Source organism: Capra hircus, chromosome 18, assembly GCF_001704415.2.
Source record: "Capra hircus breed San Clemente chromosome 18, ASM170441v1, whole genome shotgun sequence".
NCBI classification, from domain to species: domain Eukaryota; kingdom Metazoa; phylum Chordata; class Mammalia; order Artiodactyla; family Bovidae; genus Capra; species Capra hircus.
Genome location: NC_030825.1, coordinates 46,705,473 through 46,720,230, shown reverse-complemented (window position 1 = coordinate 46,720,230; position 14,758 = coordinate 46,705,473). Strand labels below are relative to the sequence as shown.

At 51.9% G+C, this 14,758-nt stretch overlaps 1 protein-coding gene across 5 annotated transcripts; it reads right to left on the bottom strand.

Moving 5' to 3' along the window:
• On the bottom strand, window positions 2,919-14,426 carry FXYD5 (FXYD domain containing ion transport regulator 5). Of its 5 annotated transcripts, none has more exons than XM_018063390.1 (8): window positions 14,238-14,426; window positions 13,432-13,492; window positions 11,499-11,591; window positions 10,839-10,907; window positions 7,578-7,691; window positions 6,452-6,481; window positions 6,297-6,371; window positions 2,919-3,223 (listed from the first exon to the last, which is right to left on the bottom strand). In XM_018063390.1, the coding sequence occupies exons 2-8, from the start codon at window positions 13,490-13,492 to the stop codon at window positions 3,174-3,176; spliced, it is 492 nt and encodes a 163-aa protein (XP_017918879.1). In that variant the 5' UTR covers window positions 14,238-14,426; the 3' UTR covers window positions 2,919-3,173. The 5 variants fall into 5 exon arrangements, with proteins under 5 accessions (XP_017918879.1, XP_017918877.1, XP_017918878.1 ...); XM_018063388.1 differs by having other exon boundaries at window positions 10,809-10,907; window positions 14,238-14,386; XM_018063389.1 differs by having other exon boundaries at window positions 14,179-14,366.

Genomic DNA, 14,758 nt, shown 5'->3' with positions numbered 1-14,758 from the left:
CACAGGCTCTAGGCCCTAAGAGCACATGGGCCCAGTAGTTGCTGCTGCTGGACTCTAGAGCACAGACTCAATAGCTGTGGCTTGCAGACCAGGGATTTTCCCAAATCAGTGATCGAACCCGCCTCTCCTGCATCAGCAGGTGGATTCTTAACCACTGAGCCACCAGGGAAGCCCTTGAATATCTTTTAATGATATAAGAGAAGACTCTGTTTGGCAGAGACAGCTAGCTTTTTGCGCAGCTCCTGGAAGGTAATCTCTAAACCCCTGGAATGTCCTGCCTGAAAGCAGTGTCTTTCTTTACCTGGGGGCCTTGGGCCAGCTTAGACAGTTCCTAACCATGGGATGGATGGCAGCAGCTTTGGGTCACAGGTATCAGCCAGAGGGACAGGAAAGGAAGGTGACCACACAAGTGGTCAGTCATGTCTTGGTAACTGAGCTCCAATAAAAACGTTGACATCAAATCTTGTGAGGGCTTCCCCGACTGGCAGTGTTGTCACACACTGCTGCCAGGACTTAGCACTGTCCACTGCTCCACTGGGAGAGAACCCCTGGGAGTTTCACGGCTGGAACTCTTCTGGTGTGTGTGTGTGTGTGTGTGTGTGTGTGTGTGTTAGTCACTTTGTTGTGTCCAACTCTGCGACTGCAGAGACTAGCCTACCAGGCTCCTCTGTCTATGGAATTCTCCAGGCAAGACTGCTGGAGTGAGTAGCCATTCCCTTCTCCAGGGGATCCTCCCAACCCTGGGATCGAAACCAGGTCTCCTTTACTGCAGGCAGATTCTTTACTGCTAGCGCTACCAGGGAAGCCCAATAAACCATAACTGTGAGTATAATGGCTTTCAGTGAGTTCTGAGTCCTTCTAGTGAATTATTGACCCTGAAGGTGGTCTTGAGCACACCCAGCCTTGTAGTTGGCATCAAAAGTGAGGGTGGTCTTGGGCCTCCCAAGTTCTGTAGTATCTTTGGGCAGTAAGGGAACGATCACACCCCTCACACCTGATGATGTCCTCCAATGCATCAGACTCTGGCCTCCAACTCAGAGCCCTCAGTCAGCAACTCAGTATCCAGCTCAAACACAATATATCTTTTTTCTTGTTTGTCTTCACTGGATTTATCTTTATGGCTGCTTTCTATTCATATCAAGCAGTACCAGGTCTCCACTCCAGTACTTTGGCCCCTTGATGGGAAGAACTGACTCACTGGAAAAGATCCTGATGCTGGGAAAGATTGAGGGCAGGAAAAGAAGGGGGTGACAGAGGATGAGATGGTCGGATGGCATCATCGACTCAATGGACATAAGTTTATGCAAACTCTGGGAGATAGTCAAGGACAGGGAAGCCTGGCATGCTGCAGTCCTTGGGGTTGCAAAGAGTCGGACACAACTAAGTGACCGATAGTACTACTACCATATATCATGTACATAAAATGTACATATCACACACATAACATGCATATGTTATACATATGTATACACGTCACACATAGATATATATACAAAATATAACATATGCAATATATGCATTTTAATTGAATGTATCTTTAGGGCTACCTGTTATTTATATGAAACAATACAGATTTTCCATATATTAGAGTGCTTCTAAAATATTTTTTAAGTTAAAATGAGAGTTCCTCTATTAAATAAATGAATAATAATAAAGGTGTGATGAAAATGTGGCAAAAATTGAGAAGAGAATATATATACGTGGTCGTATTGTTTTCTTTTTTTCTAATTTAATTACTTTGGGCTGTGCTGGGTCTTTGTTGCTGTGCGGGGGTTTTCTCTAGTTGTGGCGAGCGGGGGCTACTATTTGTTGCAGTACAAAGGCTCCTCATTGCAGCGGCTTCTCCTGCTGCAAAGCACAGGCTCGAGGGCGCACAGGCTTCAGTTCTGCCCAGTGGGGCTCAGTAGTTGTGGCTCCCGGGCTCTAGAGCTCAGGCTCAATAGCTGTGGCACTTAGTCGCTCCGCAGCATGTGGGATCTTCCTGGATCAGGGATCGAACTCTTGTCTCCTACATTGGTAGGCAGGTTCTTTACCACTGAACCACCAGGGAAGCCCCAAATCATATTCTTTTCTTTTCTGATACTTTTGTTTCTATTTTACTACTCATTTTCCTTCCTTTTTTTTTTAAAATGCTACTCACAGCCCACTAAACTGATTTTGTAACCCGTGAACAGGCTGTGACTAGAAGTTTGTGAAACATTGTTATGCAACCACTTTGAACCACTTTGAACCGGACCCTGTCTCTTTGCTTTGGCACAATGACCCTTGACCCTGGGCAGAGGTCTCCACCCGCAGCCCTGTGATTCCAAGGGTCTACTTTTGACTAAACTGGTTGAGTCCCTCCCCACAGGCGACAGAACCCAAGGGTCTTCCGGAAGTGTCCACTGGGGCCTATACCCCTTCTCGACCTTGCTATGGGACCCCAGGACCCTGGAATTCCCCACCCAAACTACTCTGAGCCCACTCTAGTGGCCTTCTTGTGGACACACCCTAAACCAAGAGGGAACCAGGAGTATGGCTGGAGCTTGGATGTGCAGGGTGGGGTGTCTACACTCACGTGCTGGAGGTACCCAGAGCGGGGGAAAAAGCCAGTTGCCATGGGCCTGGGGCCTCCATTTGTAATTGCCCAGTTACCAGAACCCCCTCCCAACATCAGGGGCCAAGCTGGCTTTGGCTCTGCACACACACTGGCCAAGGGTCTCCATCTGCCGTGGGCAGAATCCAGCGCTGACTCTCATTGGCCAAATCCTCCTGAGGCCCACCCCTCATTCCTCCCACCTCACCCCTGCTGGCTTGGTTCACTGTATCCCCCACCAAGGCTCTCAAGTCTGTGACCCTCCCATCTTACTCCTGGGGGCCCTGCCCCAGCTCCCGCCACTTTGTTCCACTCCCCGGTCAAGAGTGATCAGAGACCAAGGGACAGAGAACACAGGGTTTTACTTCCTGTCTGAACACAATGGATACATGGGGTGGGGGGGCGGGGCGGGCAAGCAGTCCTCAGGCAGGCAGGGCTGGGAGAGCAGGGGGCTCAGGCCATCAGTCCTGGCTCTGGCTCCATCCGCCTCTTCCCTCTCAGGCTGGGCTTTGTTGTAGGTCCAGCAAGGTCACAGCGAGCCAGTGGGGGCTCAGTCTCGGGGTGCCCATTAGATCTTCAGCCCCTGCTTCCTCAGGACTCATCTGTCACGATTCCAGCACAATCGGGGCAACTGTCTGCACTTGCCACCTGTGGGTGAAAGAAACAGTTCAGTCATGAGTCAGAACAATACTGATTATTACGTGTGATCTGGGTGCTGGAGGATGAGGCCCATCTGCCCTGCCCCTCAGAAGGCTCCAAGGCAACTCTGAGCAAGTGACAAGAAGCTGATGGGGAAGAGCTGGCTCAAGGGTCCCCAGGGGTCACTCACATGTTCAGCAAATATTTACTGTGCACCTACTCTGGGCCAGGCAGTGACCTGGGCACTGGGGACACGGGAACACGGCCAGGAGCACGAATGGAGGAAATCCCTGCTCTGGGAGCACTGACTTGCCAGTGGGGGAGACGGACAATGAGAAAAGCCCTAAGTCAAGGGTACGGATGGTGATGAGTCAGTGATGAGTGCTATGAGGAAAAATAAAACAAGGAAGGAGGCAGGGAGGCCCAGGAGTTGGGGGCATCCTCATGGTGATGACTAGACATGCCTTAATGGGGAGGTGATATTTGAGCAAAGACCTGAAGGGGATGAGAGGGAAGCCATGTGGACATCTGGAGGAAGAGTGTTCCAGGCATAGGGAACAGTCGGTTCTAAGGCCCTGAGTGAGGGAGTAGACAGGAGGGATTAAAGGAGAGCTGGAAGGCCAGGGGGTTGGGCCAAAGCAAAGGAGGGGGATCTTAGAAAACAAAGGAGGGGGACTTCCCTGGAGGTGCAGCAGTTAAGACTCTGCTCGCAGTGCAGGGGGCCCAGGTTCAATCCCCGGTCAGAGAACTAGATCTTTCGTGCCTCAACTAAGAACCTGCATGCTGCAGCCAACGAAGACCCCAAAATGTGTGAAAGTGTGTGTTAGTCTCTCAGTCATGTCCAACTCTTTATGACCCCATGGACTGTAGCCCACCAAACTACTCTGTCCATCGGATTCTCCAGGCAAGAATACTGGAGTGGGTTGCCATTCCCTTCTCCAGGGGATCTTCCTGACCCAGGGATCTGCATTGCAGAGATTCTTTACCATCTGAGCCACCAAAGCAGCCGACTAAATAAATTTTTTTTTTTAAAGAAAGAAAACAAAGGGAACTTCAGGAAACAGCCCTTTTCCATCTCCCAGCTGCCACCCTTACCTACCCCTCCCTGTCCCTCTGGACTCATCTCCTACTCCTCTTCTCTCACACCTTCCCAGCCACTCCGCCTCTTCCCTTGGTTATTTTAACAAGCTCAGCTCATTCCTGCCTCCAGGGCTTTCCACTTGCTGCTCCCTCTGCCTGGTTTTTAAAATCGTCTTTGTCATCATCAGAATCCATTCTGCTTTGACCTCTTAAGAGGAAGTTCCTCTTCTCATCCTTCTCAATCTCATCTTTATTTTCCTCTTGGCAAGTCTCTTTTTCTGTATTCACACTGCTCACGAAAGCATTGACCTATTTATTGTGCTCTCCCACCAGCTGTGAGTTCCCTAATGATGGGGACCAGAGTCCCCAGCATCACAACACAGGAGGGCACAGGGAGTGTGTGTGTGTGCTCAGTTGTGTCCGACTCTTTGCCACCCCATGAACTGTAACCGGCCAAGCTCCTCTGTCCATGGGATTTTTCCAGGCAAAAATACTGGAGTGGGTTGCCATTTCCTACTCGGGGGGGGACCTTCCCGACCCAGGGATTGAACCTGCGTCTCTTGTGTCTCCTGCATTGGCAGGTGAATTCTTTACAACTAGTGCCACCTGGGAAGCCTGGGCACAGAGTAGGTGCTCACAAATGCCACTGGAACAATTTATAGCCCTAGAGGTAACATTCAGGCTCTGCCCTCACACAGACATAGGTCCAGCCCTTCCCTGATTTTTATGTGCTGTGTGACCTTGGGCAAACTTTGCAACTCTCTGAGCCTCACTTTTCCCACAGGGGATAGCACAGTGCCTGGCACAAAGTCAGGATGTATAAACACGAGTTGAAAAACTGAGGCAACAGTGCTTGACTCCCTTATTCAACACTGATCAGACACGTGTCAGTGATCTCTTTTTAATTCTATCCATGTTCTGCCTCCCACCTTAAGGCAAAAAGATATGGCTGTGCCCCTTTTCCTGATGAGGAAGCTGGACAAGAGAGGTCATAAAACTTGGCGTGGGTTATACAGTTTAACTGAGAGCTTGCAAACTGGTGGCCCTTGTATTTTATTTAATCTGTAGCATTATTAAAAAATTAGTTTCTCTGCTTGAAATCCTCCCTTTGTCCCCCTTTCCTGCCTGACACTGGGCCCTGGGAGGCTGAGCACAGCCTGGTGGGAGAGACGAGGGCACAAAGGAGAAAGAGGCTGAGGTGTCTGATCCTCTTGACTCCTGCCCTGCTCCTTCCTGGGGAGCTTACCAGGAAGCAGCGGCTGGAAACCTATCTCTGGAGTCACAGTTCCTGTTTGGGGGCCCCTCCTTCAGCTCCATCTCTCACCAGGCCCTGGTGCAGCTGCTCCTTCCCCTCACTGCCTCAGGCTGCGGCATCACAGCTCCCAGGCGGTGCTACTCCTGGGGAGTTGCACCATTGCATTTCCCTGCCATGTGAACAAGCCCAGGCTAGTTTGCTAGAGAAGACCACCAGGCGAAGACCTGAGGTTCCCGTTCAAACAGATCCCTGCTGACCCGCAAATGCCCTCAGAGGCACGAATACATCCAGCGACAACCAGAAGAACCACCCAGCGGAGCCCAGACTATGTTTCCAAAGTGCAGAAGTGAGAGCTCAGTAAATGGTTATCATCTTAAACCACTGAATTCCGGGGTGGTTTACATGGATGTGCATTCTCAGTCACTCAGTCATGTCTGACTCTTTGCAGCCCCACAGACTGTAGCCTGCCAGGCTTTTCTGTCCATTGGATTTCCCAGGCAAGAATACTGGAGTGGGTTGCCATTTCCTTCTCCAGGGGCTCTTTCTGATCCAGGGATTGAACCTGCGGCTCCTGCATTGGTGGGTGGATTCTTTACCACTGAACCACCTGTGAAGCCCGGTTTACATGGATATGTCTCCTTTAAAATGACCTTGTTAGGGGCCTTCAAGTCCCGTCCGGTCAGAGTGTAAGCCAAGGTCTCCTCCCTCCCAGTCCTGATGCCTCTCCCCCCCAGCCCCCATTCTCACTGGTGAGGATGACGATGCCTGTGATGAACAGCACTGCTGCCACCATCAGCCCCCGTTTCCGGAGAGTGTCCTCGTCTGCAGAGAGAGAAATGGAGGAACGTGATGAGAGGGGCCTTCAGCCTCCTTTCCCCCACAGCCTCCCAAGAGTAACTTACCATAGAAGAAGGGGTCATCCTCCTTTGACCCTGGAGGGGACAGAAGGGAACAAAGGTTTATGGAGCACATTGGCGAGCGAGAGAGTCAGAGAGGAGACACTTGGATCTCAGCCTTGGTGCACTTAGGGCAAAACCTGAAGTCCTCACAAGGAACACAATCGGGTTCCCATCACCTCTAAACTCTTCTCCTCGCTCATCCCCTTACTCACTGTGCTTTTCTCCCACCCCCATTCCCCACGGGTGAACTGTGTGAAGCCCTGCTCACCCCAGGGCCTTTGCACCGGCTGCTTCTACTGCCAGAAGCTCCCTTTCTCTGGCATCCACATAGTTCCCCTTAGCTTCTTCTCAGTGAGGTCTCCCTGGCCTTTTACAGAAAATACTCTCTGCCCACTCTCTCACCCTAACTCTGTTGCATCTTTCTTTTTCCCCCCCCTTTATTTTTCTTGACAGCAACTTAATATATGGCTATTATTAACTTATTATATATAGTTATTATGATCCTTATTTATTGTCTCTCTCCCATGAGAACATCTGCTCCATGAAGAGAGAGATTTTCATCTGTCTCACTCACTTCTGTACTCCTGGCACCTAGAGGAGGGCCTGGCCCACAATAAGTGCTCAGTGACTACTGTTTGAATGAATGAGTGATTGAACTCTCTATGTGATCCATGGCTGTATCATTTCCATCTGTTCACTGAGGCTGGCTGCACAGGAAGTGGAAGATAAGGCCAGGAGGGGAAGAACCAAGGTGCCCCTATACACAGAGCTCTTTGCTGACCCCAAACTGATCTCCAATGCACAGGTAAATCCAGCTGAGACCAGAGAAGCACCCAGCCAAGCCCAGACTAGACTTCCAAATTGCAGACCTGAGCGCTAAACAAATGATTGTCATTTTAAGCCACTGGGTTTTGGAGTCATCTCTATGCAACACTCACACATTCATTCATCTCTTCAGACATTTACTGTGTGCCCACCCTTTACTCACTCACAATACCAGCCCTGCAGTCAGGTATTCACCCGACACCTAGTTACTGCGCATTCTTCTGTACTGCGCAGTACTGAGGTGCTAAGAACATGCAGTGAATAAGAAATAGCCTGTGTCCAGTCTGAGGAGGGAGTTACTGACCAGGTTGTCTGAGGATGGAGTCCTTCCTCTCATGCCTGCTTGGGGATCGTGTCTTGGAGGGCGTGGAGCCTTGAGTGGGATTGGCAGGGGGTTTCGTCTTGGAGGGTGTAGAGCCTTGAGTTGTATCGGCAGAGAGCAGCCAGAGGATGGTGGAGGGCAGGAGTGAACCAGGGAGAGGAAGGAGAGACACCATTAATGATCTTTGGGAGTAGCCCTCTCCCACGCCTACACTCAGTGAGCTGGCACAGGTTCCCCCCACCAACCCACAGAGGCAGCCAGGAGTGGCAGGTGCTCACGCTGATTAAGACCAACAGTCCAGGCTAGCTTGCTAACCCCGGAGGAACCCCTGGCCCCTCTCGGAGGACCTTCTGCACGGCCCCATGATCAGGAATAAAGGGTAACGTCTGTCAGACCCAGACAAGGGCCTCCAGGATCTTGACCCAGTCACAGAACTTGGAGGTGCTGGTTAGAAAACATGCTGAATATCACCTCTGCTCCCAGACCAAGAACATGAGAGGGCTCCTCTTGGTAAAAACATGAATATCCCCAAGGAAAGTCCTGCCCCTCTGGCACTGAGAAGCATCCCCAGTAAGGTGGTCACCCCTGACGGATGCCCAGATGTGAAGTCAGCAAGCAGAGAAACTGCCTCGTGACTGGCTCCCCAGGCCAGCCTCAGTGCCTCGCTTCCTAAACAGGAACCAACAGCCAAAGGCTATAAGACGTTCAGGAAAGCTTTTTCCAAGAAAAGGGAGCAGCAAAGTCATGGGCAAAGACGGCAGGATCACAGGAAATGTAAAAGGACAGCCTCAGCGGTACATAGGGCTTATCGCCCCCTCCCCCAGTGTGAGGAAGCCTGGGCTCAAATTTTGGTTCTGCCATTTTGCACCGCGTGGCCTAAGGCCTGCCGAGTAACCTCTCTGGGCTTTAGTTTTCTTCCCTGTAAAATGGGCTACCAACAGCTCCTACCATGTAGGGTAGTGATCAGCACTAAATGGCTGATCATGTAAAAGTTTAGCACAGTGCATGGAGCAACCCTCAGCACATTGCTGTATTGTCTACTTGGCTCCGACTCTCCCCTTCTGCGAACAGTCCACCTTTTTCTCAGGGGAAATGATGCTGCTTCCCCAGGTCATCTCGGTCTCCTACGGTAACCCAGCCACAAGGGGGAGCATGCGACCCAGTCTCATCCTTTCCCGTAGCGCTCAGTGGCTTCAGTCATGGGCTGTAACCTGCCAGGCTCTCCTGTCTCTGGGATTCTCCAGGCAAGAATGCTGGAGTGGGTTGCCGTGCCCTTCTCCAGGGGTTCTTCCGACCCAGGGATCAAACTCGCATCTCTTATGTCTCCTGCATTGGCAGGCGGGTTCTTTACCACTGAGCCACCTGGGAAGCTCCATCCTTCGCTGGGACCTTTCAAATTTCAAGTTAAAATTTTCAGCAGATGCTGGGTGAAACTCAGAAGTTCTGAGCCTGCAGGTGATGGAGCCACTTCCTTGCCAGGGGAAAGACAAGTTCCAGCACGAGAGAACAAATACACAGGAGGGAGAGAAGCTCTGTGGGGGCTGGGCAAACTTGCGATTCAGCAGTGCCTTTTACCTCTTGGCTCCTTGACCCCCTCCGCCCAGCTGAATTTTCATCACGAATAACCAGGGATATAGAAGAACACATAGAGTAACCCAGGTCAGCAAGGACTCAGAGTAAGAGAATCCAGAAATATGAAGATGTTTTCCCAACTGGAAAAATGTGGAAACAGCTGCTATACCCCGACCCCCATGGTTGTACAAAATTTAAAAAAAACTCCCTTCCCCCAAGACACTGTATTTCCATCTGTTGTAAAATTGTTTTAATAGACAGACTGTCAGCAAGAGATGCTTTCCTGTCACCACTGGGAAGTTGTAACAATGATAACAATAAAAAAAATCTACAGGGGGAGGACTTTCCACGTAGTGCCCTTGTGCAGTGCCCAACCTGAGCAACCATGCATGCATTCCAGCTTGTGAGTGGCCTGATCTATAGGACTTTCCAGTGGGGGCTGCTTCTCAAATATGGGCCATCACACAGGCATTAGAAACCACCTATTACCTTTATTTCCGCTCATCTCCCTTTCCCAAACGTTACCCCTAGTAACACTGACTCACTTGTCCTGTGGTGAGTCACCTCTTCCCTTATTCTCGATCTAAGTGGTTCAGACAGAGCTGAAGGGGTTTTCCAGCCCCACGATGGGGCACAAGACTCAGCCCTGACCAATCAGAGCTGTTCATTTCCCAGGCTCCCATTGGTCAGTCATGGGCACGTGACCCCACCTGGGCCAATGAGAATCAGCTCTAGGCCGCCTAGCTAGCAAGGCACTCTAGTTGCTGAGTTTGTAATTGCAATTTAGGACTAGTGGACCACTTTTGCCACTAAGACGGGAAAGACCTCTTCAGAATGAAGATAGCAGAGCTGAGAGAGGAAGAAAGTCGTGATGACAGTGCTTGAGCTCTTTGACCCAGCTGTGCCTGACATTAGTGCCTCTGTACTTAACAAAGCATATATTGCTAATAATTTTTTTTTTCAGTTGGGTTTTCTGAATTTTGTAACTGAAAAGCTCCTGCTCTAACATTAAGAAGATCTACACCAAGGATAAGCCCACAGGCACATTTCCCACATCAGCCCTATGAAGGGACCTGAATCTTTATTCAGGGTCTTGGAGGGACTTCCCTGGTTGTTCAGTGGTTAAGAATCCGCCTTCCAATGTAGGGGACACAGGTTTGATCCCTGGTCCAGGCAGATCCCACGTGCCTCAGAGCAACTAAGCCCGAGGGCCACAACCATGGGGCCCAAGCACTCTAGAGCCCATGTTCCATAACAAAAAGAGAAGCCCGGGTACTGCATCAAAGACCCTGTGCGACCAAAACAAAATTGATTAATTAATTTAATCAAGTTACATTTTTTAAAAAAAGAGGGTCTCTGAGTCTATCAAATTTGAAAATGCTGCAAACCAGATGGTCCCTCTTGGGATGGCTGCTGCAAATAAGCTTTATTACGACTCCGAGAAGTCCCAGCAGATAGAAACGTGTTTAACTCAAGAGTTTCCCAAATATCTTTAACTGCAAACCAAAAAAAAAAAAAAAAATTGGAAAAATGTATTAATTCCCCAGACGGATGCTCTGAGAAACGTACTCAGGGAAATGCTGCCCTAGATGGAGAATTAAACACAACTCAAGTATGTTGCTGTGCCAGTCCCTGGTCTACCTTGCATCGTGCTCTTGTCCGTCCCCTGACCTGTTGTTAGAAGCACGTCCGTTTCCGTTGTTTGCTGGGTCTGGGTCTCCATCTGGTTCGGGGTTGCTTCTACTCAGGGCAGAAGAGAAAGGCGGGGAGGGTGAGAAAGGAGTGAATCATGGATCTGCAGAAAACAGCAAGGGTCCTTCTCCCTGAACCAGGCTGGCTAAAATCAAAGATGTCCACGGATAAATGTCGCTGTGGGGGTGAGAAAGGGGGACCCTCTCACGTGCCGCTGGTAGCAGGGCAAGTCGGTGGTCCTGTGCCCCACAGGGTCATGAGTAAACCTCAGAGCCAGGTTCCTGGACCCTCGTCCCAGGCATGTCACTGACTTTTGGTGACTCCTTCAGTGCGTGACTCTGAGCCTCCTGTAAAATGAGGATAGTGCTCATTTCTTCCTAAGAGGGCTTGTGTGAGGACTGGGTGAGTGAATGCAGGGTAAGTATTTAGAACCATGACTGTCCCTTCATTTGTGCTCTAAGTGCTCAAGGAGGAAGGGACGAGGTTTCTCATTGTGGCGCTGTGAGCAGCAGGATGAACTGAGCCTAGATGGAGCCATGCCTGAAGGTGCATCCCTGGACTTTTCAGTTACACAAACCCCAAAACTCCCATTTGGTTCAAGCTTGAGATTTTTGTTGCTGTGACAGGATGTTGACAGACCCATTCCTTGTTCCTCATCTGGGGCTGGAGTAGGGACATGAGTGATTTCAGTCAATGGATCTGCTGGAGTTACGACCTCCTTTGATGTCTGTCCTGGAAAATCAAGGATGAGAAGTCAGTGGGGAGCCTTTGGTCCCCCTTCTCTCACCAACACTCCTACCCTCTCCTCCCTTCTGAAACCTTGGTGGTCTGTTGGTGGGGCAGCAGTTGACCGATCAGCTTTGGTGGAAGTGTTTTAAGAAATGCTAACACCACAGCACCCTACCTCCAGCCGCCTCTCCCTATCCATCCTTGTGGGATGAGAGAGGCAGTTAAGGCAAGTATGCCCAGGTGCTAGAGTCAGCCAGGGGCCTGATTTCAAATTCTGTTCCCAATAACTTCCTTGCTGTGTGACCTGGAGCAAGTGAAACCTCTCCCTCTGAGCCCTGGTTGCCCCCTCTGCAAAGTGGAGATAATTCTTGAATCTATTTCTCAAGACTGTAGAGAGGGTGAAATGAGATGGAGGTGGGAAGAGTCTCCCCTACTGCGTAATATGCAGTCAGTGCTGGATATCAGATATCATATCTATCAATCGCCACTGCCCCCAGCCTGGCCCCGCCTCCATCCTCTCCCTCTGGGACCATCGCACAGCCTCCTCCCTGGTCTCCCCGCTCCCCACACACAGCCAGAGGGAGCCTGTGAACCTGATTCAGATCAGGCTGCTGGCTGAGTGCCTCCTCTGGCTCCACCTTGCTCTGAGTAAGAGCCAAAGCCCTCATGTGGCCCATAAGTGTCCCCCCCCAACAACCCGATCTCCTGTCACCTCTCTGACCTCTCCTGTTTCCACCCCACCCCTTGTTCATCCCAACCCAGGCCCGGCCTGCCTGCTGTCACTCACGCTCTCCAGATAGAACTCATATTCCTCACATACCTGCCTTGCTCCTCCCCTCCTCTCCTTGTATCTGCCCAAATGTCACTTTCTGGTGAATGTCACTTTCTGGTGAGGTCTTCCCTGATCACTCTATTTAAGCAAGCCTCATTTCTCTCTTCTATTTTCTTCCCATAGCATTTTCCACCTTCTAGCATATAATATTGGGTTAGGCCAAAAGTTCGTTTGGTTTTTTCCATAAGATGTTATGGGCCAACCCAATATAAGTTACTGAATGCATTTGGTGTCTGTCTTTCCAATTAGAATGTGAGCTCTGTTTCCCCAGTGCCTAGAATAAGATCTGCTCAGTGAACGCTTGTTGAATGACTGAATGAACACACAAAAACCATTTTATCCCAGAGAAATGGGGCCACTTCAGCGCAGAGTTTGCTCTGGGTTCCGGGGTTAGAGCCCAGCCCCTCCACACACTAGCCTCTGGCACAGGGCACTTTCCTTCACTGAGCCTCAGTTTCCTCATCTGTAAAATGGCCATAATAGCATCATAGATTAGAGCAGAAGCTGAAACAAGCACCTGCCATGTAGAAAGCACCTGCAAGGATCCCCCATAGATACTGTTTTCAGAAAACACTTCACAGGCAAAAGTGAGACGTCTTCAACTGCTGGACTGGCCTCAGCTCACCCCTTCCCCTAATCACATATCACCAGAGGATCCAGGAAGCTCCTGTGCTGTGAGTCGAGGGTTCCTGGCTGCCAAGTAGAAAACCTACACCCATCTCCCCGCCAAATCAAACTCCGTGAGTTCTTCTTGGAAGTCAAATGGAGGATGCTCAGCAGGACAGGCCCTGGCCAGACTCACTGGAAGCAGACACCCAGGTCTGAGGTATCTAAACAGGGTGTAACCTTGGCCCCCTTACTGGGGCCCCCACTTCCTGGTGCCAGCTCAGTAGAAGACTGAGGACATAGGAGAGAGAACCCAGATTCACCAGGCAGCCACCCAGCAACACAGGCACTCGAAGTGGGGCTGGAGGCTCTGCAGCAGGGTGGAAAGAAAGGGCTGGGCCTTACCTCTGGTGGGGAGAATCAGGCCAACGGTGATGAAGAGACACAGGCGACCAGAGGGCGACATCTATAAAGCAAGCCAGAGCTGGGGTCAGCCAAGATGTCAGTGAGACAGGGACAGGGCAACCCCTGGGACCCTGCAGCTCCCTTCCTTACCCTGAGCAGGCCCCTCTGGCTTCAGAGACCCCTGCTAGGGCTGATGGTTGGCTGTGGGGAAGGGGGCCAAGGGGAGGGTCTCAGAAGTGGAGGTTCCCAGCAGTCAATCCCTCGTTCCCTCTGCAGGTCCCCAAAGATAACAAAAAGCATCAGTCTACACCAGGCTCCAAGAAGCAGCCACTGCCCAGGACAGTCCCCCTGCCCCACGAAGTGGAGAAGCACTCAGGGGCCGGCTGGGACTGACCCTGCCGGGCAAGGGGAAGGCGCTGGGGCACAGAAGAGGAGATAGGAGGGCCTCGGCCCTCCCTCTGGGGCTGTCCTCAGAGCGAGGAGCCAGCAAGGAGGGGGAAAGAGGAAGAGTGAGTAATTGTGCTTCTGATCTCAGAGGAAAAAGTGAGTTGGTGTGAGGGCCTCCCAGCAGGGACAATAGAGCGGGATGCCGGGCAGATCTGAGCGGGTGAGAGGGAGGTAGGCGAACTGGGGAGACTGAGGCAGGAGGCGCCGAGTGGTGCCCACATGGCGGTGCCGGAGACAGCGGGACGGAGAGTGAGCATGAATGGGGGGCGGAGAGGCGCCGAGAGGATGGTCTCTACCCACCTGAGCCCGGCGCTTGGGCAGAGGGGAGCGGATGGAGGACAGTCGGAGGAGACACTCACGTCAGCGCCGGGGGTCCCAAGCCGGCAGCCTCGTACTGAGAGGGCAGCGGCGGCGGCTGCGTCCAGGCGGAGGGTGTGGCCAGGGGAGCGCGCTGGCGGGCGGGGACCGAGACGGGCTCAGTCATTTCCTCTCGGGTTTCCTGGCTTCGGAGCCCGGGGTGGGAGCAGGAGGGGGAGACGTGGAGGGCGACGCGGGGGCCTGGGGTGAGAGGCAGGGCGGAGGCCTCCGCCCACCCCGCCTAGGGGAGGCTGGGGGCGGGAACCGCGGGGCGGGCAGGTCTAGGCGGGGTGGGGTCTGGGGAGGCAAGGGGAGCAGGGCGAGGGGTGTACTCTGGGGTCTCGGGGATGGGCAGCTGGGTTGGGGCGGGGGTGGCAAGGAGGGAAGGGAGCGGAAGTTTGAGGGGTTCCGAGAGAGGAGGAGGCCACTAGGGAGCTGGCGGAGGGGAAGGAGAGGAAGGGGGTAAGTCTGGGGATGGAGAGATAGCTCCCCAGGTTCGATTTGGCCCCTCCCCCGTTTCCTC